Source organism: Dermacentor andersoni, chromosome 11 (genome assembly GCF_023375885.2).
Source record: "Dermacentor andersoni chromosome 11, qqDerAnde1_hic_scaffold, whole genome shotgun sequence".
NCBI lineage: Eukaryota > Metazoa > Arthropoda > Arachnida > Ixodida > Ixodidae > Dermacentor > Dermacentor andersoni.
Genome location: NC_092824.1, coordinates 107,604,963 through 107,628,999, shown reverse-complemented (window position 1 = coordinate 107,628,999; position 24,037 = coordinate 107,604,963). Strand labels below are relative to the sequence as shown.

Genomic DNA, 24,037 nt, shown 5'->3' with positions numbered 1-24,037 from the left:
GTGCTTTCAGAGCCTGTGGAGCCTTACGAATGCTCAGCATTTATTGGAAACACCCTTCGGAAGCATACGATAAAAGAAAAGAAAAAAATGAAAGCGGGTGCTGAAAAAATAGGTGCGTTATAAACAAAGGGTGCTGTAGGAATGCTCGTAAGCAGAAGGTTCTTCGTTCACGCTTCCTGTGATGGCAGTTTGCGGACTCATAAGAGGTGATTGTGCAACGTAGACATGAATACTGTTGATGAAAAAATTACATATCGCTGCACAGATCTTTCCCCTAGAACCACTCCACTATCAGAAAAAAGCTAACGGAACAGTTTTAATGATCTGTTTGAGTTTATGCGGTCGCTGTTTGTCCACAGAAAACACGTTCGAGTTCAGCGGTTACTGGGACTTTTCTAGTCTATTTGGCCTTTGTTTCCCCTCTCCCATTCCCCCGGTGTAGGGTAGCCAACCGGACGTTATTCTGGTTAACCTCCCTGACTTCTACTTATCTCTTTCCCTCCTCCTTGGCCTATGGGGCCGAATTGACAAAGCTTTTCGTTCATAGGTGATATTGGCAGTTGGCAAGCTGCCTTCGCTAAAAATGTGTCCAGCAGCACGACGGATTGGATATTGCTGTTACGGAGAATTATAGCGTAAGAGTTCTGTTTTTTTTTTATTTTGTGAATACGGGCCCTGTACCATGGGGCCGCATTCAAAAAGCTTTTCGTGCGTAGGTGCTGTTTGTCATTAGCCGGTCGGCTTCACTTTTTTCCGACGCCACGAGTGACTGTCATCTACTCTTTCGAAAAGTTTTTAGAGTAGTACCTTGTTTTGTGATTGCGAACACAGGGCTCAAATCGTGGAACAGTTCTTACAATCTGTTCGTTTAAGAGCTCTGCCAGCCCATAGTGATGTAAGATATATTAGTAAATTAGTAAAGGCGGGGGGCCATTAACGAAATACATTAAGCACAAACAAAAAAGCCATGTCAACCAAAGTCGTCGCGAAAGAAGACAAGGTCGGCGTACGTGGTATATGTGTGTATACTCGTATGTACTGAAATTGGGGGCACTAAAATGATGCAATGTTGAGTAATTGCAGGATGTATTTCGCATTATTTACATTAATTTATTTCTTCCAATATCAGACGTTACGTTTTCTTTCCCGGACCCTCTATTTTTTTTTTTTTTATTCGTGTCAAGATTTCTCATTGCTCCTTTTTTTACGCGCATGTACGTCGACGCAGTCTTCTGTCACCTTGATTTTGGTTGACACGCCTTTATTTTATTTTTTTTTTTTTTTTTGATGAGAAGTCAGCTGGACCGATCACGAAAGCAGTGCCGTTTATGGTGCAATGTAGTTATTTTCGTTTATATTGGCGCTAATTACGTCCCTATCGTTAATTTTAACCTACTCTGTGACTAATTCTCGCTTTTTGTCTAATTGAGGCCTATATTATGATACCTTTTGAGACTCGCTATGACATTCCAAAGTAACGAACTGGCCCCTTTTGTTAAGAGGTTACATGCATAAATAGCCGGATCCCAGATACGCCATACCCGTATGGCGTCAGATGAGAAGACCTTGTCTTCAAATGCTTTGTGAAGGCAGCGCGTAGAGTGTGAATAAGCGATGCTAGATGTCGTTCCGTGATAACATTTTGGGATATATTTGTTGTGCATTTTGTGATGTTTTACATTCCCGGACTGGTTATAGCCATTGTCTTAGTTTCAGGGTATGATTTATGCTCGAGAAGCTCTACGCTTTACGTGCATGCGCACTTAGAATGTCTTCTGCAGAGTAATGGACTGCAAATTGACGTCTAGCAATCCTTTAATGCCACCGGGACGTGTGTTGAGATTCCTGCAGGGTTCCACGCCGAGCACTTGTGAAATGTTTTCTCTAAAGCTTCGCTGAAAGAGACAAAAACCGCATGTCAAGAGTAGGAGTGCTTCACATAGATGAATCAAACACAAGAACAATAATAAAAACTAGAAAGTCGATACTATGTAAGTTGCGAGTGCTAAGGTGTGGGATAATTTCGATGCTGCAAAGCAAATGCAAAGCATGACTGCTCGAACAGGTAGTCTCATACAATAATTATCGTCGTAAAATGTTGATTGCATCATAGTGCATAGTGCATCATAGTGCATCATAGGCGAGATCGTGGAGTTTATGAACTTCACGATGTTGAAAACCCCTTGTGTTTATTAAATAGCTTCTTTTAAAATAGAAAAGGGAGGCGGAGAGATAGACATATGAAGGTTTGTGTTTAAGGAATTGCAAGTTGGAAGAGTTTGGCTTTGGGATTGGAAAAACAATTCCACGGCTTATCCATCGGATACACTCGCTTCAATACGCTTGTTCCAGGCCTTGCTTAGACTGCGTGCCTTAAGCCATTCATTAATTTTAATCATACCTTGCTAATGCAAGAAAAAAAAGTGTTTACAGATTCTTTTCCAAATAATTTCCTGGCATATTTCTGCCTGAACATTATATTGGCAGTCCTCCATCACTTTATTGAGTGACATAGAAGTTTCCTGCAGGCGGGGAACTACTTATGAGTGCGTTGTACCAAACTGCTAAGTACTTTGACTTCAAAATTTGCTGATTAGTTCCGCATGCCTGCGTTTTAGTCGCAAAATACTTATCAAGGTTCATTATGATATGCACATCTGCAGAACCGTACGTATAGGTGTCTGTCAAAAGTTTCTACACTTTGTTCCTGGTACCTTGAGCCTTACAGGTACTTCGACAGTGCTCAACCAACCCTGTACGACATACAAATGATGCGTGGATATCGAACGACTTATTGAATACGCTCGTTCGGAACTGATTGCAGCATCGAGTTCGGAAATACTTGCATGGTTCCGCGTTGTTGTACAAGATTCGCAGAAAACTTACTGAAAGTCACTGAGTAAAAAAAAAAAAAAAATGGGGGGAGGAGCAATACGTGGCTTGCGACCACACTGGAAGTTCTCTTGGGTTGCAACGTACGAAGATAACGCCCTTCGCCACACAAGCGTCGGCGTAACATACATTGATAAAGTGAGCCCAGATTTCGCTTATAGGCACTTCGTAATTGCCCGTGTAATCTTAAACGACCAAAGCATACTACAATGCAGATCATTCCCAGTGTTATCGTTGCAAGAAGGGAAACTTGTACGAGTTGGTGATAATTCATATTTCGAAAAGTAACAGCGCTAAGCATACAAGGACATAGGGAAAGTGTCGTGTTCTTCTTTGCCTATGTCATTGTTAAGCGCTGCTACTTTTCGAGACACGTACGTATCATTGCAAGAGCTGAACATTGCATTGCCCCCTGTTCTGGTTATCTTCTTTCAAAGAGCTTCACACGGTTCTTCGCAAAGCACGAGACTATATGAGCAGTCTGTGGATTTATATGCCGTATGCGTGATCGTGTGTGATAACTGCGTGTATCCTATTTGTCTGTCAACACATACAGTAGCACGACAAGCTTTCAGCTAGTCTAACATCTACGGTGTTGTGTTAAAGATTCTCTCTCTCTCTATCTCTATAGCAGCCGGAACTAAAGGTAAAGTCATCATCTTTTATGAATGGTTGTAGCGTTAAATGTAAACTAAAAAGCAACACCCACTCAGTTTAGACCCGTTGAAGAATAAACATCCCTTTTACGGGAAGCGAACTTGCGCCCAAAGAGCGGCAACCACGGCGTTTTATTGACGTCATGGATTTCACCGTATTTTCTCGCAATTACGCGCTTTTCGTGCGAGAAATGTTTACGTAAGTCCATGAGCTCGTTTACGTTTGAGTACAATAAGACGTTTCTGTTAACAAACCCTTAAATAATCTCGATAAGACATTGCCATAACATATCTCGTGTTCTGGGACGACTGTTTTCCACTACTAAAACGAGGGACTCCAGACAAAATGATAATTCCTATTAATCAAGCTTCCCGAAAGCGGCCGACGTCACAGTCAGCGCAATAATCGCCAATAGCGGTTGTTCATTGCCAAAATCTCACAAATTAACTATTATAAAGATACTTTAGGGCACGCTGTAATTTCAGAATCGAAGTCAACTAGTACTGAAAGCATAACCTGTTGTCGGAAACTCGCTGCCTTGCACCAGTATTTTAGAAACAGGCATTCAATATCTGCAGAAAGATGGTGCTGTTTACGATGATACACATCGGAACTGCATCAAAATGTAATATTAATTTTACAGAATAGTCATATACTTTTTTTTATTCTGAGACAAAGCGAGGTTTCTAAACTAATGTCTCTGGTTATCTTGACGATGTTTAAAATTATGACAATGTTTAATTAAAAAGGCAATGAGCAAAATGAGAACAAGGTGAAAGCCGGAACTATATAACGTTTCGATAAGCCTACTTGTCTTTTCCAAGGGGGTTTAAATTGAGAACAAAAGCTCGGACCGCAAGAACGTTCACACGGGAGAGCCGTTAATAGGAAATCGTGGTGTCGGATATATTAGCGAAGAAGGCCGGCCAATGGCCAACAGCCGCTAGAAATTGCATGTTTTGTAATTTCGGCTACTGATCCAAACGGTCAACAGATTTTTCCTGTTTTCGATGTAGCTTATTCGATCTATATCGCATCAATAGTTGCCAAATGCGACGATATCATGTGCTTATCGCGCTTTTTAATGCATTGTGCCCAAGTGACCACGTCTGTTTCAGTAGAAACCTGAGAGTAAAAATTATTGTTACTGATATTAGAAACGCCCAGAAGGGGTCCTGCTCAAGTTTCGTTCCGCATGCATTGTTCTGTACTTAGATTGCCACTTCGCAGAAGGTATACATAAAAAGAAACTAGAAAACTTCGTTGTCCAACTTGTTGAGTATACTGATAGCGTCACAATACTGTAGTTTCCGCTGCAATGTGTGTTATCAAAAACAAAAATAGCGACAATTTGCCGACGAAGCGGGTCAATTTATTACAGCTCATCGTCGCAGCTACTCTTACCTTTCCGTAAATGGTGACGTCATCGGTCGAAAGGAGACTTGAATCATGGGAATGTTGTAGGTGAACAGTAATTGGGTCGTCCTGTATTCCATGAACAGCCTACTGTGTTCGGTTATCGGAGTTGACGACGAAACCAAGAATGTGTAGTTTCGTTGTGGATGGAAATCGATTGGCCTGCGTATGGAAGGCAGTTTTGTTGTCGACTTCAGCGCCGGAAGCCTAACATGTGTTTATTGAATTTGTACAAATAATTCCATAGATTTGTGCGTAGCGCCCGACAGACATTTATTCCCCATCAGATTTATTAACCTTCCCCGTATTATCCCTAAAGTCCAAGGCCTCGGGCAGCGTTACTACGTCCTTACTGACCTCTGCATAGACACTGAAACATACTATCAATATAGGGCTTATGGGTTCTGTGTGCTATTTTCACACGCTGATTATATATATATCTATATATATATATATATATATATATATATATATATATATATATATATATATATATATATATATATATATGTATATATATATATATATATATATATATATATATATATATATATATATATATATATATATATATATATATATATATTCATGGTCGTTTCATTATCTTCTGTAGCACAGCTTAATATAAGACATTCTGATCTGGCTTCAAACAATAGTACATTGCCTTTTGAGAGACCGTAAGCTGCTTAGAGGGCGTTTCAATAAAGCACCCTCTAAACCAGTGACTATACCTCCGTACTTAATGCCTTCGCCCTCGATTCGCTTGCAATAATTGCTACCAATTTAGCAATTTTGTCGCTAGATTTAGCAACTTTCTTGTCTCTTCATAGGTATTTCTTATAGATATGGCAGAACACCTTGGCAACATTGTAGCGACCTGAAAGTTTAGAAAGTTGCCTCAAAACTGAATTATTAGCACGCACTTTAATGTTCAAAAGCTACAAGTGGGCGACCGAAATTGGCTGTGCGGTGCGGCGCGCGACTGTAATCGCTGTTTTAAACACCCCTGCCCAAGCACTCCATGCAGATGGTTAACCAGCGACGCTTTAACGTGCGGCCCCGGTGTTTATCACTGGGTTAATCCCGACGTTTCATCACCATCAAGGGCTTGGTAGGTTGCCGGATCCTCTGTACGCAGTTACTGCTTGCGCTCGGCTGCACGAGCCTGTTCTTGTGCCTGGGCTGCAGCTCGTCCCGGGTTCTGCTCGTGGCGTTGCTGATCGAAAGCTGCCTGCTCCTCAGAAGTACGTTTGACGCGAGGCCTACACATGTCGGAGCCGGAGAGAAACTTGCACGCGCGCTCGGCAGCGACGGAGAGCAACGACGTCATTACTGGCGCAGCCAATCGCGCGCCTCTCTTTTTCTGTTATTTTTTGCGCACGCCCATGGGGTTGCGTCGGAGGAGTTTTCGGCGTACAAGCGACAGACGGATGGGCGGACAAATCGACTAGCCATATGCAACTTCGCTGTAGAACATCACTCTGCGCGTGTCGCAGAATTTCGTTCTCCTTTCGCAAGCGCCGAACACCAGACATATTTTAGACATAACCAGGACCAAATGTGTATTCGAGCTGGAATAATCAGAGCCCCTATTCACAAAAAGCTCTTATGCCACAATTTTTCGTAAGAGAAAATTCCAGCCAATCCTGATCCTGCACATTATAATAGTGAAGGCGGCCAGCCATTAGCAAATATGGCTTACGAACGAAAAGCTTTGTCAATTCGGCACCAGGTTGCCGTGTTCTTATGGAACCAGGCCGGAATTTTGACCTTACTGTTTGAAGGTCCACACGGAACGCAAGCTGTCATTGTCCGCTGATTTATAATCTTATTGGTAAAGTAAAAGTTGTGTACACCCTGCTGGTCAATTTACTGTTTATTATTTACCTGTGTCGACACCAGACGCACGTGAAGCGTTTCGGTAGCTGCTTTACGCCTTGTTAGCCAGTACTACGGTGCTCCAAATGACCTATATTATTTAACATTCACTTGAAAGTATTAGCAACAATTTTAGTGCCATTACAGCGGAAATTAGCGAAAGTTTAACGCCTTCTTGGTCTCAGTTTAGTGACACGCTCAAGAAAAAGTTGGCAACACTGCCTATAGTAGCAAATGATGACTCTTACGCTTCGTTGACATTGATGCTTGCGTCTTGGCCTTCTTCTCGCAGGAGAACGACACCCCTGCCGTTGCCATATTGTACTTTTTTGCCAGTAGTTAGCGTAACTGCATACTGAAAAGCTGAAACGCCATGAGACTGGTCAGAAAGTAAGTATTTTACGCAAAGAAATGTTTAAACGAGATCAAACCATTATTTCTTACAAGCATTAATCCCCTCTCAGTCAAGGGTAATAAAAGGCGACGAAGTATATAGAGAAAAAAAAAAAAACAAGATGAGTGCAAAGCGCGCAAACATAGGCAGGAACTCAATAGTTGAGGATGAACGAGAGCGTCTTTGGATAATGTGTCCGGACTTTTCAAGTTTTGTTCTATTGAGGTGAAAAACACAGGATTTATCGCCGTTTTCTGGCGACGGATACCCCTTTTTCCTTGGTTAAAATGGGATGTAAAAATAAAGATAGACGTATAAATTCTTGCGTTAAGGAATACTCCAATACAACAGAAGAATATGTATCGACGATAGGAGTAAAAGGTTCTCTCGAAGCGTTGTTGTTGAAACAAAGTTCTTGCTGAAACAAATACGCACGAATGCGACAACGTTGCACACGATGCGGTAAAGTCGATGTTCGTCACAAATGCCAGCGTCTTCAAAGAAGCGTTGCAGTGCTTTGAATGATTTCTGGTGTCGTACTTTTGGTGGGCGTGGGTCTAACACTTTGGCAAGTGAACAAAAAGTTGGTTCCTAATCAAGTAAACAAAGTTCCGACGTGAATCACGGAAACGGAGTTGTTGTTTTGTGCTTCGGAGATTCAGAAGTGTGCTTCGGAGATTCGAGAAGTATAGGTGGTACGTCCTCGTAGTCGTGACCGCACGAACATGTTGGAGAGGACGCACGCCTAATTCCAAATATAAAAGTGATTTATGAAAGCAGTTCCGAGATGTCGTGGCCTGAATATACACGCACTTCAGAGTGGGGCGTGATGTGAGCCTCTTTTGTTTTGCCACAAGCACATTCCCAGTTCCATGTTGTGGACTGTGGTTTCTGCATGTTCGGCGAGGCCACTCGAGGTCGCGTACCGTTTTTGGACGTTACGTAGTCGTACTGCCTTAACTTTTCTCTTGATATCGCCTGTTTCAATGTTATTTGGACATATAATCACGCTCGCCGAAAATATATCTTCAACTATACACCGGGAAAATTTCCACATAGCAGCGTTGATTTTACATTAACTGGAACGTTCCTAAGTTTGCGTGTTGTCGCTTGTAAGATTCATTTTAAGCAGGGATTTCGAACAGTGATACCTTCGAATCCAATCCAATATTTGAGAAAAATCACCGTCAAATATTGTATCGATCGAATGGTTTCTTCATTTTTAAACAAAGCGAAATATATAACGCTTGTGCGGAGTTCTCGATAAAACAAAATTAGGATTATGTACATAATTTGGTAAATGTGTGAAATGCAGTTCGCAACTGGACACCTAAACAATCGAGAAGCTTGTAAATGAGAAACAACAGCTTTCTGTTACCTGGCGCGCCATGACAACGACAGTAAAGAAACGCGGGAATAGAACGTCACCAGATTCCCGCACAGTGTTGTGTTCGTTGAAGGAAAAATACTAGACCACCGCAGCTAGGTTAAAAAGGATGCAAGTATGGTGAGACTGGTTAAGTAATAAACTGAGTCACCAAAGTGGCGACAACAGATTCGTATATTGGCTGGCTGAAAAGCGAGACATTTTTATTGAATGTCTGGTAATTATTAAGTACTAGTTGTCTGCCCCCTGTGCTCACTCAGGAAATGGTCCCTCTGTGACACCACCGTCGCTCTCCTACAGCCGAATTAATTCAACTCTCTTCTTTTATTTTGACATCAATGATATGATTTCAGGCGCAGAGACAAAAAGACTATACAGGTAATGCGCCTTCACGGGGGTCTGCGCACCCTCTCATGGCATTCACTCATTTTCACTGCGTATATATATATATATATATATATATATATATATATATATATATATATATATGGAAATAAAAAAAACGGGATGAATGACAACTAAATGGTGCGCATCAGACTATGGATCAAAGAAGAATAAACAGCACAATAAAAAGGAACGATTCGTCGCTCGGAACAGCCCTAACCCGCATCGTCATCTCTCTCTTCGAACTAGTTATCAGAGATATTAAGCATAGCATTGCCATCTCTTATACTCAAACAGAAACTAATGTTCCGCGATTTCAAATAATGGATTCCCGAATCGAATGAGTACTCATCGACTCGTATTTTAAATTTCGAATATTCGCACACTCTCTTTCACAAGATTATTCCTAACTCGCCAAGCTGCCCACGTACAGACAGTGGGAGTTCACTTACCGCAGAACTTGCTGTGAGCGTTGGTGACGGTGAACATTCGTGTCGGCTCGTTCTTCTTGAAGTGTTTCCACTCCACAGCGCGCTCACCCATGGTTGCGCACTTTGAGCCATCCGCGCCGCAATCGGAGCATTGTCCCGATTCGTACGCCTCGAAGGAAGGGCACTCGTAGGCGAGCGGCAGGCAGTCCCGGTTCGAGATCGACTCCAGCATGTACTTGACGGCGCGCTGGTGGTTGCAGCTGAGGACGGCGCGGACACCTGGCGCGGGCGACACAAGGGGGCGCGTCGGCATTTAAAAAAATTAGAGAATATATTCTAAACGCGATCAACCTATCTATTCGGACACTGGTACACCTTTCTTTTGTTCGAAAATGTTACCCAAAATGAGTTATCGACCTATAGTGACGGCTAGCAACCTTATGAGGTTCTTTTTTTGTGTGTGTGTTCTTCGTCGGCAGTGTAGAAAAAGTAAATTTCATTTCCGAACATCTGGAAAAGGGTGAAAGGTTGTCGAAAGCCATGAATGGCGCGCGAGCATTTGCGTGAAATTGACGAAAAAGTTTGAATACTTACGAAATTTATGCGTACGGAGTAGCAAAGTAGACCTAATTGCGTTTAAGCGGTTGCGAAATGATTTAGATAATGAACTTAAAAAGTCAAATGAGATGTATTACTTTCATCTATTTGCTTCCTCCTCTAAACAAACAGGTATACTATATAACAAGCTGAGTTCACTTGTGAGACAGAAAGAGAACGAGGAATCGGTTACAGAAATATTACTGGTGGGGGATGTCTAGAAGGGCATTCCATTCCCTCACCCCAAGTTGAATAGGGCGCAAGTCGTTTCTCTTAGGCTCTTACAGACCAGCACATATCCGTGTCTGGCCGTTCTACACGAAGTTTACCTCGACGTATATCGCGACGACGTCTGCCCATCCTGCGGGCAGGCCTCCACTCTAGCACGCATGCTGTGGGAGTGCGGGTCGAGATACCCCAAATTCAGCAAGGAGGAGTGGGACTCGCTTCTGTGTACAGCCTCGCTCTAGAAAACCGAATTCTGGCTGTCCGGCGTGCCCGCGACCGGGCCGGTGGGCTAGACCTGCCGGTCCCGACGTGGGACTATATATAGCCGGATGCGCGATGAGTTCGTGTCCACGCCGGACTTCCAATAAAGTTATTTCACTCACTCACTAGCTGGTGGGGGATTAGACAATGATGATTTTATGGTCGTCGTCTTTAACGACTACTTTGGGTACAGCGATATTGACGCTGGGCCACGTGCATCCTATACAACATCAGATCCAGGTAATATAAACACGTTTTTTTAGAAACAGTAGAATCTGAAGTTTATGCGGTTTTCTTGGGGCTGGAAAATAGCCGTAGCTGTGGAGCTGCGGGACTGCAAGTAAGCCGAGCCAAGTATGTAATCGATAAAATTTCTCAGCTGCCGACATAAATATTTACCTATGTAATTCAACGGGCATTTTCCCATCCAAAATGCAAGTAGCTCGTGTGGAGGCTTTATATAAGAAAGGGAGCAAAAAAGACGTTTCCAATTACAGACGAATGTCTATATTGCTTGTGTTTCCTGTAGGTTTCGGAAAAAAATATTCTACAATCGACCATATTCTTTCTGTAACAGAAACGTGGTATAGAAATGTCGGTATGCTTTTATAAAAAAAATCGATCAAGAGAACTAGCTCTTCTAAACCACAAAGAATATGGATTGGAGAAGCTTGAAGACGAGTTTAACTTTCGTGTTCTACAGATTCCCATGAGAGAGGGATCAACCATATTGTCTTATCCTTCACAATTCTACTCTAATCTGCACGTCTACGTTGCTGAATGCGATGTCACTATCCATCGCGGAATTGAACCCCTAGCACTTACTTCTTTTTTTATTTTTTTCGATTTTTTTTTATTTGTTTATAAAATGACGGCCTCTATCAAAACCTGCTGTAGAAGTTTTCAAATTATCTTCTTCTTGCGAGTGCAAGCAATTGAGTTTAAATCAGCTAAGCATCTAGCTTCGGTATGAGAGCATTTCTACGTTTCACATGTATCTGCTTAGCTCAAGTTTACCCTTACTCGCCTATTTAAGACAAGAGACAAGAACTCCACTTATAAGGTAAGTACACTGGTGTACACACTCCTACCGCGTACTTAACTAACTATACTGGTGCACATAGCGAAAGCTAAGCTTTGGACGTCTCACAGTAAGCACCCGCTTGAATTGGTGTTTGCATTTTGGCATAGCTTGTGAGAGGTGTAGTGCATAAAAAGAAAACAGTTCATAACCTTTAAGTTGTGACCAGCGCAGTGCACAAACATATACAGTGCATGAGGGTTACCCGTCGGATGTGATGAAATTAAAGGTCGCATCGGATTTATGCTGCACAGGACTTAATTAACCACTTCATGAAAGCTTCGGTTCTCATACGTTCCAACGTGTTTGTTGAATCTGCTGAATTTTTCTTACCCTTTAGAATAACTTCAAATTACTAAATGTTAACAGTATATGAAATGCTCTTTCGTGCTCAGCTGTTTCCCACGCACCGTTATGAAGGTTAATATCAAGATTCAGTTCAATATATCTCAATTCAATTAATATCAATAAATATTAATATCAGCATGAATGCGACAAACACCATAACTTCTTTCTTTTTTTTTCGGAGGCACCACCAAATGACCCACAAACTGCTCTCGCTGATGGGTATACCTTTGATGAGGCCATCAGAGAATATCTTCCAGACTCGGTTCACGGTGTCGCAGCCTGGCATGTACTCGCCGCCGTTAGGGTAGAAGTCCACGTGGCCGACGGGGTCCCACATTCCCATGCCTTCGCTGCGCCCTGCACGGGAGTGAACATGATGACACCAAGGTGGTGCAGCTGAAAACGGTCCGAATGTGAAATTGCAGCCAGTTAAGAAGAAGCTTTAGCTTGGGTGCTCCTATCTAAATACATGTAAAAGGAGAATTCGTTTTCCTGGGCAACCACTGCACCAAATTTGACGAGGTTTGATGCGTTTAAAAAAAAAAAAAAAAACTTAAAATCTAGTGACTGTTCGTTTCAGGTCCTCAATGTTTTATTAAAAATTGGCCAACATTATAAATTTTCAACATACGAAACTATCAAGTTTACAACTCTGTAACTCCGAAACGAAAAACGATAATACAATTTTGTGAATTGCATCTAATAGTGCTCCTAAAGCGGACAAAATTTATATGCTATACATGCACCTCAAAAAATTTAGCAATATGGAAATACAGCTTTTGCAAAACCTTTGTAAACAACGTAACAAATTCACGTAAGATACAAAATGACATACCAAGTTTGTCCACTTTCAATGGTCTAATGGATGCAGTTTACAAAACTGCGATATCTGTTTTTGATGCACAGTTATGAATTTGTAAACTTCGTTCTTCTATATTTACCGTACTTTCGCATTTTTTGAAAATTCATTTAACAAAGTTCAAGACATAAATCGAAGTTCCGCTTCCAACAGCCGCTAGAATTTAACTTTCTCTCTCGAATGCAACAAATTTCATTAAAATCGGTCCAGGGGTTATCTCAAGAAACTTTTTTGCGTTTTACATGTATTTGAATAGGCCACGTCGGAGTTGGGCCTGAGCTAACGCTTTCTCTTAAGAAAGCAAACGATCCCGTTATGAACGCCCTTTAATTTCTTTCCGTTCCTCTAATCCCTGGCATTAAAATACGGGCGAAAACTCAGAGATTCTCTCATACTGCGACAACTATGAATCTATTTGAATGAAAAGTTCGGCATTAAAAGAAAAAAAACTAGCTTGATTATATTGAGTGCATGAGCAGATATTTGACTTTAGCTGGTGATTAATTATCGAGCTCCGTTTGCTGGCAAGAAAAAAATGAAATTTCAAAATTAGGCTAATTGAAACTCGGAACATAAATCTTCCTAAGTCTTCAAGAAAACAAATATAGCCTTTTTAAACTGCCTCTCATGCTATCTTACAGTTTACGTGAAGGTGCTAGCTCAATTACGCAAGTTAAATAAAACATAAGAAAACTCCGTGTACATAATGGTAATTGGGCTTAAACCGACGTATGAAACTGCAATTTTCTTGTGAAGTTACAATCGTAACGATTAGTGTTTAGCGAAACATTTATTTTGACTTTACTATTTTAGTTTTTGGTTTGAAAATACCTTTAGGATGGTATGTACTTAATTCAAATCAGTGTCGTGCCTGTCAAAGGAGGTAATTGCATTGTATGCGTTACGTCTGTGAATCGGGAACGTCAGAGAGCTGAGCTTTCTAGTAATTTTCAAAGTGTATGATGGCGCGTATAAAGATGGAATGTAGAAAGCTAAGGAGTAAAGGAATAATAATAACTATAATAATAATAATAATAATAATAATAATAATAATAATAATAATAATAATAATAATAATAATAATAATAATAATAATATACCTCACTTGCCCTCATGACTCACTGGAGTAACTGTAATGCGACCGCACTGTGTGAGCTTCTACAATACGATCATTTTCTACCGACGTTCTTCTCTTATGGCGTGGTTATTTGTTAATTTAAGTGTCGTTATGATCTACTACTGCTGTCCACTTATTGCTGTCTACAAGCCTACAGCTGCCAAGCACGAGGTCGCGGGATCGAATCCCGGCCACGGCGGCCGCATTTCGATGGGGGCGAAACGCGAAAACACCCTTGTACTTAGATTTAGGTGCACGTTAAAGAACCCGAGGTGTTCCAAATTTCCGGAGTCCCCCACTACGGCATGCCTCATGATGAGATCGTAGTTTGGGCACGTAAAACCCCATATTATTTTATTACAAGCCTCTAACGTCACCTATGGCCAACCGAAACCCAACAGCACGGCGAATAAGCGATATTATTTTATTTGTGCTTCTGAAACATGATCCATATACAGCACTGTTATCGCTGCATAATTTTCTGTAACTGTACTCCTTCAATAGGGCTTCAACGTAACTTCCGTTACAGATTTTTTTTCCTGTGAGTAATTAGTGGCGGAAAGCCTATCACACTGAAAAGATTTTGCGCCAAAAAACAACACACACAAGAAAGACGATGACACCACGGGCGCTTGTGGTGGTCGTCTTTCTTGTGTGTGTTGTTTTTTGGCGCAAAATCTTTTCAGTATGCAAGATCACCAACTAGCCCAGCAGTTAACTCTTCTAAAGGAAGCCTATCCATTAAGCACTCCTTCGTAAAAAATATTGAGCGGTACACACGCAACAACAACTCTTATCGTATCACACCCGCGCCACTGTTACGGACTGATTCGGCTGTAGCAAATATCGAGCGCTACATAGAGGCATGCCACTCAAGCCAGGCGCAGCGTAAGATATCGCAACACTCGGCAAGCACAGGTTATCGACCCCCTCCGACCACACGTACGTCTACATCCTGGAGGCAATTCCTGGCTTGGCCATTCTGTTCTCAACGTACGAGGACCGCGATATTTTTATCCCGTTCCATGCAGAGCTGTCAAAAGCGCAAAATGCTTACACAACTTGGTGAGATACGGATGAGAATCTGTGTGGATGGCGTCCACGAACTCGGCGTCCGTGGGGTCCAGTCGTACTTCGGGAGGCATCTTCTGGAAGTTCGGCTCGGCAGGATCCAGGGCTGCGTACAGAAAGCGAGAATGTGGAACTGTGTGCAACAAAACTAGAAATTTGTCGTCTTGCAGATGCAGCGGCATGCAGTACAGCAACTGTGGAGCTTCATTATCGGGAGTCGCCATCGCTGTGGTGGTGTATGGTAGCATCCCGGCAATGATCGTCATCATGTCGTAATGCCTACGACAACACAAAGTGTAATTAAGATAATTGAAGAGAAGCAACCTGAGCCGGCTCCGAGCCCGCGCAATAGTTTATAGAAAAAAATATGGAAGAGCATGAACACCGATTCGCCGCGCACTGCGCCGTTTAGAGATCGTTACGTTCCGCCACGGTATAGCTTAGTGGCTACGGCGTTCCGTTGCTGATCGCGAAGTCGCTGGTTCGATACCGGCAGTGTCCGCAGCATTACTATGGGCGCGAAATGCGAAAGCGCTCCTGCACTTAGGTGCACGTATGAACACGAAGTGGTTAAAATTAATCCGAAGTGACCCACTACGGGCCGTGCCTCATAATCAAATCGTGGTTTTGATGCGTAAGACCCCGGAATTTAATTTAATTTTAGACTTTGTTTTATCGCATTCTCCAACTAGGCCAGCGGATGTAATTTTAATTGGCATACAGGGAACGAGCGTGATATCTTTTTTGAAAGCCTTTGCTGTGATACTGCAATTATTTATCTTAATTGCAGTTACTTGGCAATATCAGATAATTTCGAATCTTCTTTGGCAATCATTGTCGAACTTGCTGTCTTCGTGACTCACCCGTGATTCTTCCGAGGTTGGTGGTGTTGGCGCCCGCGTAACCGGCAACGTGTGCACCCAAGCTGTGGCCGACTATGTGCATCGACCTCGGGTCGGCGCCGAACGCCTCCTGTAAATCAGTGCATCAGATCGCCGCATATCAAGCAACGGCCTGCGGGGAGGACCACATAGCTGGGGTACTGGAAAGCGGACGTGGAAAGTTTTCTCTGTTTCAGTTTCATTAGATTCAACCTTTGTTTAATTTGCTTCCTTTCCTTTATTTCCACTACTTCGTTTCGCTCTAAAACGACGCATCGAAAAGCTATAGCAAGGTTAATCGCTGCGCTGAAGGCGTCTGAAAACGCTGACGCGGTGAGGAGCGTTCCAGTGGCGTTGGAGGCATCGCACCTCGACAGTGGTCGAGACGAGACGGAAGGAAAATCGACGGTTGTTTTTCAGCGTCCAATGAAAGGATTATTTAAGTTTAGCTTGCATTTTACTGTCCCTACTGCTCAGACAAGTGTATGCACCGCTCGCGCAGCTGCCCAGTAGAAACGCCAGTATTTGCGCGCACGACCCTCATGGCAGCAGCTCTGAAAGAACATTACACCCGCCCTGGCTACAACCGAGCCGATTGAGCGGAGCGTGAAGGTGTGCGCACTTTGGCGTCGTCGCTGTTGTAGCCAAACGCAGTGCGCGTCTCTCGAAGCCTCCCAATCCTCCACGCGCGGGCCACGCATGCGTTGTCAATAGCAGGGCATCACCACAACGCAGACGCCGACGGCGCAAATGTGCCGAGGGCGTTCTATAAATAAGACCCTTCTTATGTTTACAAACAGGGCTCGCAAAAAGAAAAATCTGCCTGTTTAGTCTTCTGCAAAAGCACAAGTTACAATAGCCTGTAAATACATCGAAGCATACATCTGGCACCAGTTTCGCTATAGAGTTAGAATGTTTAACAAACGCAGTTTTCTGCTAATTAAAATAATAAAGCTGCATACGTGAGCCTGACTCATGGGGCACGCTTCTTATATCTGAACACATCAAGAACATGTGCAACATGTGCCTATAGTATACTATATCGGACGAAATACCTTTTTAATTTGCCAACCTCTCTAAAAAATGCGTGGCCCAAAGTTTTCTGGGGTCCTGAACACGCTGTTGCCGCAGAGCCGATAAAAGGACCGGACACAGCGCCACCAGTTTTGTTCCCACATTCCTTGTCTCGTGCGTCGTCTTCGCTGTTCACCGTGTTGAACAAAAACGACCTATCCCAGTTGTGAACTTATAGAAAGTAATTCCTTTTGGCACACACGCACGGACTGAACCATGCACGTACGAAGCGCCACCAATAAAGTTAGGACAGGTTAGGTCAAGGAGAAAAAATTCTATTCGTAGGTTAGGTTGGCTTACAATGGACAGCAGTGAGCTAGGTTTGGTTAGATCTAAGGTTAGGTTAGGTTGGGTTGGTCTACGTTGGGTTAACATATTGTCGCGTAGCTGTCTTTACGGTTTTTTCGTTGCCTGTGCTGTGTGGCAGTGTTCCTTTCTTTCTTACCGCTTTTCTCTCAAAATGTCTTTTCGCCCACGAGTCGGGAGGCCGGTTGGGGGGGGGGGGGGGTAATCTCACGCGCGGCACCCCCCGTTCCGCCTGAGGGTCCGGCCGGTCGACTGCGCTGTCACCCCCTCCCCCCCTCCTTTGTACTGGTGACGGAAGCGGCGCCTCCTAATTGCTCAAACTGTTTGGGGATGCTTCTCGACTCTTTTGTGCGTTTTTCTTTTTGTAGACGCCGCCAGTTCGTCTAAAGCCCAACGGATGTCTCTGTAGTTTTTTGTGCATCTTTACTTTTCTTTGGGTCATAATTCTTCAGGCAAGCGGCTATCATCAAGTTCAAACTCGGCGAAGTCCGCCAACGATTGGCTGGGAGGATTTGAATCTGTGCGGCCTGATTGGCCCTGGTCAACGAAGAGTTGGTATTGGTGATCTGTTTGCTCTCGGGCGGGATGTTGTGACGTTCCCCGAGGGTCCCAGGGCAGTTCGCGCCGGAGACACCGAGGGACGAGGTCGCAGCGAGTGCTGCTGAGATGTCGCAGTTATGAATTGTACAAGTGCGTAAATGCTTATATTCGTTTAACCAAAGTTCAAATAAATCAAATCAGGAAATGTCTACGGATCTCCAGTGTGCTCGCTTCATCTCTCCGGCGCGGAACAAGTAGCGGACAACTTTCTACGCTACAATATGTTCGTGCACATTTAAACGGCGCACGCCAATGCTTACCCTTGTACTATACATGGGCGAATAGACGCAGTCTGTAGAAAATGCGACCATACTAGCTTGCTGAAAAGTTTCTTTCACATGTAAAAGAAGCCTAATTGAGAAAAATATTCTAGATTTCCCTTCTGGGCCTTCTTTTACCAACGCCTTCATTTGATGAATGTTGAACTCACGTTTTTTGAAAGAAAGCCATTTAGGTATTCTATTTTTTTAGAGAAAAAAGTTACGCTGATTGTAAAAAGCACGTTTGACAGATTAGCTTTTTCGTTCCAGCCACTTGGCTCGTCATAAGCTCCATCGATAACCAGTCGCAAGAACATGTGGCAGGATTTGTGAGATTCGACAAGTTCGCTGTCGGTATTGGCTACAGCTTCCGAATGAATGTGGCGCGAGAACTGCTTCGTGAATAGAAATGCTCGCTGAATGAAGTGCCTCTCTCACTCTTGCAACAAAATTACACTTCCGTGCAGGACTAACGCCCACCTTCAGCTTCCGGATGAAGAGCGCGAGCTCGGCCCCGACGATCCTGGCATTGGCGCACGCGCGGTCGTAGATGCCGGCGTTGGCCTCGCCCCAGTCGACGATGATCACGTTGACGTCGGCCTGCTTCAGGTAGGCGTCCTTCATATCCTGCAATCCAAGATGGTGTGTGAGGGACCGTTAAGTTCCAACTGACACGCGAGAGAAAGATCGAAATCATTGCGTTAGTGTGAGCGCTATAGACGACACGTACTAAACCGGCATTACGGAACAATTCTTTCCTCTCATTGTCATTCCTTTCTTATCACATACCGATCACGACCTGCCGATCGTCGTGATAACGGAGGCGTACCAGCGCTGCTATAATCACTGACGACGTGTGAAAAGGAAAAAAAAAAAAGAAACGTTGCAATATAAAATTCGCATTAACCTGGTCATAACCGCGCACAATGGAGCGTTCTCCCTCTCCGTGCCCCTTCATATTAGAAAGACAGTTAACAGAACGCCGACCAAAAGCACCTTCGACAACACAGTTTTGGCCGGCTTTCTGTTATCTGCCTTTGCAATAAGAATCGGCTTCCCCACCAGACGAGCGTTCGTCCAATCATTGATTTCATCCGTCCCCGTTCTTTAGAGCTAGCATGCAACCGATGGCCCGCGCACTTATTATTGTATCATTGTCATAGTATTGCTGTGCAAGAATGGAGCACCCACATGGTCAGGCCATCGTTAGTTTGATGTGTATAACCAATTGGCCGAAGCTTTTACGCTCTTGGCCAAGGTCAGTCTAAAAGCACGTAATCTTACAGCGGAAATACACGCCTCTTAGGAGAGAAAAAAAATTATGGGGTTTTACGTGCCAAAACCACGATCTGATTATGAGTCCCGCCGCAGTGGGGGACTCATAATCATTTGGACCACCTGGAAATTTGGACCACCTGGGCCTCTTTAACGTGCACCTAATTCTAAATACGCAGGTGTTTTCGCATTTCGCCCCCCAGCGAAAAGCGTACGGCGTGGCCAGGATTCGATCACTCGACTTAGTGCTTAGCAGCCCAGCACCATGGCCACTAATAAACCACGGCGGGTCTTAGGGCGATAAAATGAAGACTAGTACAGCTTTCCATGGTATGTCACTGCACTGTGCACTGTGCATGATATATCACTGCTTTGTTGTTGAGTTGCGAACTGCAACTATTGTTCCTACTTCATATTTATTGTTGATAATTCTAAATTGCACATGTTGGTGACCCCGTATTTGTTGTTCTGTATATTTCTATTTTTCGAATTCTTGTCTTGTTTACTACCATTGATGTAACCACTCCTGCTTGGGCCCGAATAGGGCCTGCAGTATTTGTAAGTAAACAAGTAAAGAAATTATTGTTTTATTACCAAGCCCAACCTAATGAATGATGTCGCTGTGTCGTACCGACGTGGATGGCGGGGTATTTGTGCGCTCGGGGTTATCTCTATGCCCAAGTGATTCAAAGTTAGCAGCTGCAGCTTCCAACCTGTCTTTGTCGGTATATATATATATATATATCTATTCTTGGTTGTTGCCGCTGTCTTTTGTTGCCTTGATCAAAGTTGTCGCCGCAACCTTTGGCGTCTGTGAAAACTGGTTCTGTATCTGGGTCATGACCAGCGTTTTATGGTTAAGTTGTTTCCTGGAATACCAAACCTCCATGCTCATGCTCATGCTCCAGGCACTGTTTGGCATGGTTGGCGTAGCAGGCAGGATTATTTACCTATAATTGGCTTGTTCATGATGTTGAAGCTTAGACAAACACAGACTCGGACAAAGGCGGGTCTGTCGGTTTTTGCGCTTCTATGCCCTGATTTGTCTGTCAGCTGCCCACTCTTCTATAATTGGCTTATGTGCACACTTAATCTTGTTTCCCATAAGTTTCAAATAGTAAGTGCAACTTATTTTGTAAACGTGATTCACTCACTGAGTAATCAACGTGGAACGGGATTAGGAGCGTACCATGAGCATCGGCTTAGTGCCCACAACACAACAGGGAAAGAGGGAAAAGAGAAATCACTAACTGACAACCAGGCGGCGAAGTACAGCTTGTCCAGGTAGCCGTGCACGAGGAACTTAGTCTCCCGGGAGCTCATGAAAGGCGCGGCGCTAATTGTTTCCACGGAGGAGTTCCACAGGAGTACCATGTGGCCCGGCTCGATGCGTCGGTTGTGCAGGATGAATCTGGTGTTCACCACGTGCCGGTCCGCCGGAACCAGGTTAAAGGGACGGTGCACGGGATCGTAGAAAGCGCCACCAGTCTCCATGCAACCGAGCTCGCCATAGCAATTCCTTTCGGCGTGCACTGCGGTGGCAAATGGGCGACACAGGACGTTCGAAAAGATTTCCTTCCCGAGACCCGAAGATAGTCCAGGGACGTAATCGCTTTTCAGGCGTCTGTTTTCAGGTGTTGTCGACTGGTGTGGGTTACGAACCGGTGCTATGTATTGTATACCGCTCCTAACATACGCGACATAAACTTGGAGCTTAACAAAGAAGCCCGAGAACAAGTTAAGAACCGCGCAAATAGCGTTGGAACGAAAAATATTAGATGCAACGTTAAGAGACAGGAGGAGAGCGGCGTGGATCAGGAAGCAAACGGGGACATCTGATATTCTAGTTGACATTACGAGAAATAAATACAGCTGGACAGGCCATGCAATGCGTAGGGCAGATAACCGGTGGACCATTACAGTTACAGATTGGGTGCCAAGGGAAGTGAAGTCGAGGACGGCATAAAATTAAGCGGGGTGATGAAGTTAGGAAATTTGCAGGTGCAAGTCGGAATCAGCCAACGTAAGGCATTTGTAATTGGAGATCGCTTGGAGAGGGCTTCGTTCTGGGCAGTGGACACAAAAACAGGCTGCTGCTGCTGATGATGATGGTGTGTTACGAACGTGATAAACTCGTTGTTTCTTTAAATGTGATGGTTAGATGTTGAAGGTAGAATCTCGATGTACGTGGGGAAAATATTACCGTCGCCTCATGTTCCTCACGTTTTTACAATATTGCAAAACCAGTTTATATTTGCCTAAACATGGATGAAGGTGGTGGTACCATCCTGTGGCAGCTAGGGGGGCGTGTTGATGCTGTATCAGGAATTTTCACCTCAACTCGTGCCATTCGAAACGCCCTTCATGGGTTCTTTTCGTTGATGTGTTATTGTTGCAGCTTGTTTGTTCCTGTCGAAGCGTTTTGTCTTTGCTCGAAAAGCGGAAGAAATGCGAAAATGAAGAATCTGGGCCTGTATACACAAAAAGAAATCTTATGCTAGAATTGTTCGTAATAAAAAAAAAATTCAGTACTGTTGTTGGACGTGATCTTATTGAAGGTGGCCGCCCAATGGCAGAGTGCATTTCGGGAAAAAAGGCCGCGTGAATTCGGCCCCTGAATCTGAATATGTGACGACAGAAGGGTCTAGGTAAAATTAGGGCCGATTTTCACGAAAGACGACGAATATTATACGTTTAAACCGCTTCCACACTGCTCCGCATGCATCCGTCTTTACATCACGAAATAATATTTTACTTAATCGCTTTGGAGTTCATTTCGAAAATGGTAGAAGGCAATACGCATTTTAGCGCTCCAAAAATCTCACGCACGTTATAAGCGACTGGTGCACAGGGAGACAACATCTCTCAAAGCGGTCGAATAGAAGAGCCCACGAGTCACAAGCACCGAACACGAAGGACAATCGAAGAAGGAGAATTCAAAACAAGATTGCTGCTTCTCAGCAGCAAGTTCCCTCGGCTCGGTGCCAACTTCGATATGCCAGTTCAAATATACTTGTCAAACGCAAGAACGCCAGATTTACCTTTAGTACTCAAGAGTGTTTGAATAAGGAATGTCACTGAAGCCAACGTTTGCACAAGAGTACTTATATTCCTCGAAACGCTGCCTCGTACGACAGCTCTTGTTCGACAACTGTCGGGCACTTCAAGTTTATACCCTCCTATGGTCGTCCGTGTTGTTACGCTCGCATGTCTGTAGCAATTTTAGCGTGGAGCTCTAAGAAGCGATGCCCCACCTAGCACCCGCTAAATGCTCTGGTTCATAGTTTCCAAGCACGACACCTCAAATATGACTACCTTCTTACCCATGTCAAAAGGGGCAGGCTCACATTTTCCTTACAAACATACCTTTGTCGATGAGAATCGGAATGCAGCAAAAAAATAACACGGTTGCAGTCGACCACATACTGCGGTGCTGGTGCTATGCTGCCAATTACAGAACGTCTTGCTAATTGCCGGCGGATTGGCGAGACCAGGCTACCTCGCAATTATAAGCATTAAAACGTACCTATACAGATGATAAAGTGCACTGATTTTGCCTTTGTTCTATGACGATAAGCCGTGCAAGAGGTGGGTAGGCGAAGATAGCGTTATCTCGGTGCTCTCGTTGCCACGCGAGGGCCGATAATTTCGATTGCGGCGCCATTATAGGAAAGTTCGAGGCCATCCTCCTGGGCCATCCTCTTACCTCCATTGGCTGTGAAAGTTTCGACTTATCAGTTCGTGCATTCATGGCGCTCGTCTAGTCACAGACATTAGTCTGTTTGCTGCATTATTTGCCGCGTTCGCACGTGTCTACCGCTCAAGGGGGGAGTCACCTGAGCATCGAACGATGGAAGCCATAGTATATGTCAATTGACGTTGATGTCTGATAGGCAGGAGATAATGCACCTTTATGTTTGCATTGACCAGCGTGTGGTGGCGTGATCCGCTTGTCATACTGATCGTATCACTTGCGATAAGTAGAAAAGGAGTGGAATACAGAACGTTCAAGTAGCTGCATGTGAATGGCGTTTATACGGGAAAGTTGAACATTGCACTGTCTATTGCACAGTTGCTCTCACAGGGGACGCCTATTGTATTGTTTGACAATTGATCACAGCTAAGATAAGCAATGGAGGCCTATGGATTAGGACTAATGACAGTAAACAGTGTTTACCGTCGCACGCTCTGTTTGACTAAATATCCCAGCGTCGCACGTAATATCTGCAGGTTACGTTTTATTCATGGATCTTGGGGGGCCAACTGCATCATATGTCGTCTTCTTTATTGCAACATCGTCGAAGCAATGTTGCAGTTATAACGCATATATAACCATTTAGGTGTCATCTACGAGTTAAAGATACTATACACATTAAACATGTCGCTGGCGCCAAAGATAGGGGACTTGTCTTGGCTACAGCAGCAAATACAGGAGCGAATGACAAGATAATCTGGCACGTCCTGTACGTGCTAAAGGTCTTCAAGGGCTGCACAGTGGTTTACATTATTCTAATTTTGCACTTAGTTGTTCGCGTGCTGCGGCTCGTGTTTTTTGCAACTTACAGTGTGGACCTTTGGCGCACGTAATAACGCAGCAGGTATTACCAGAGCAGTCTGGCGCTGTTGGCGAACAGATGCAT

General features: G+C 43.8%; 1 protein-coding gene across 1 annotated transcript; it reads right to left on the bottom strand.

The window, feature by feature from the left end:
* Positions 1–1,797: 1,797 nt before the first annotated feature.
* Positions 1,798–22,918, bottom strand: LOC126539407 (pancreatic lipase-related protein 2-like). The gene is made up of 10 exons (XM_050186231.3): positions 22,764–22,918; positions 20,649–20,929; positions 18,603–18,749; positions 15,865–15,973; positions 14,988–15,107; positions 12,180–12,311; positions 9,461–9,718; positions 7,092–7,206; positions 4,954–5,127; positions 1,798–1,895 (listed from the first exon to the last, which is right to left on the bottom strand). Exons 1-10 carry the CDS (start codon positions 22,819–22,821, stop codon positions 1,805–1,807), a joined length of 1,485 nt encoding a protein of 494 aa, XP_050042188.1. The 5' UTR covers positions 22,822–22,918; the 3' UTR covers positions 1,798–1,804.
* Between the last annotated feature and the right edge of the window lie 1,119 nt (positions 22,919–24,037).

Excerpts from the sequence above, each read along its gene's own strand:
- LOC126539407 (XM_050186231.3), bottom strand. The coding sequence starts at position 22,821 with ATGTGGTCGACTGCAACCGTGTTATTTTTTTGCTGCATTCCGATTCTC. Across the intron at positions 20,930-22,763 it reads TCCGATTCTCATCGACAAAG|TGCACGCCGAAAGGAATTGC; the intron begins GTATGTTTGTAA and ends TTGCCACCGCAG. Across the intron at positions 18,750-20,648 it reads ACTTCGCCGCCTGGTTGTCA|GATATGAAGGACGCCTACCT; the intron begins GTTAGTGATTTC and ends CTTGGATTGCAG.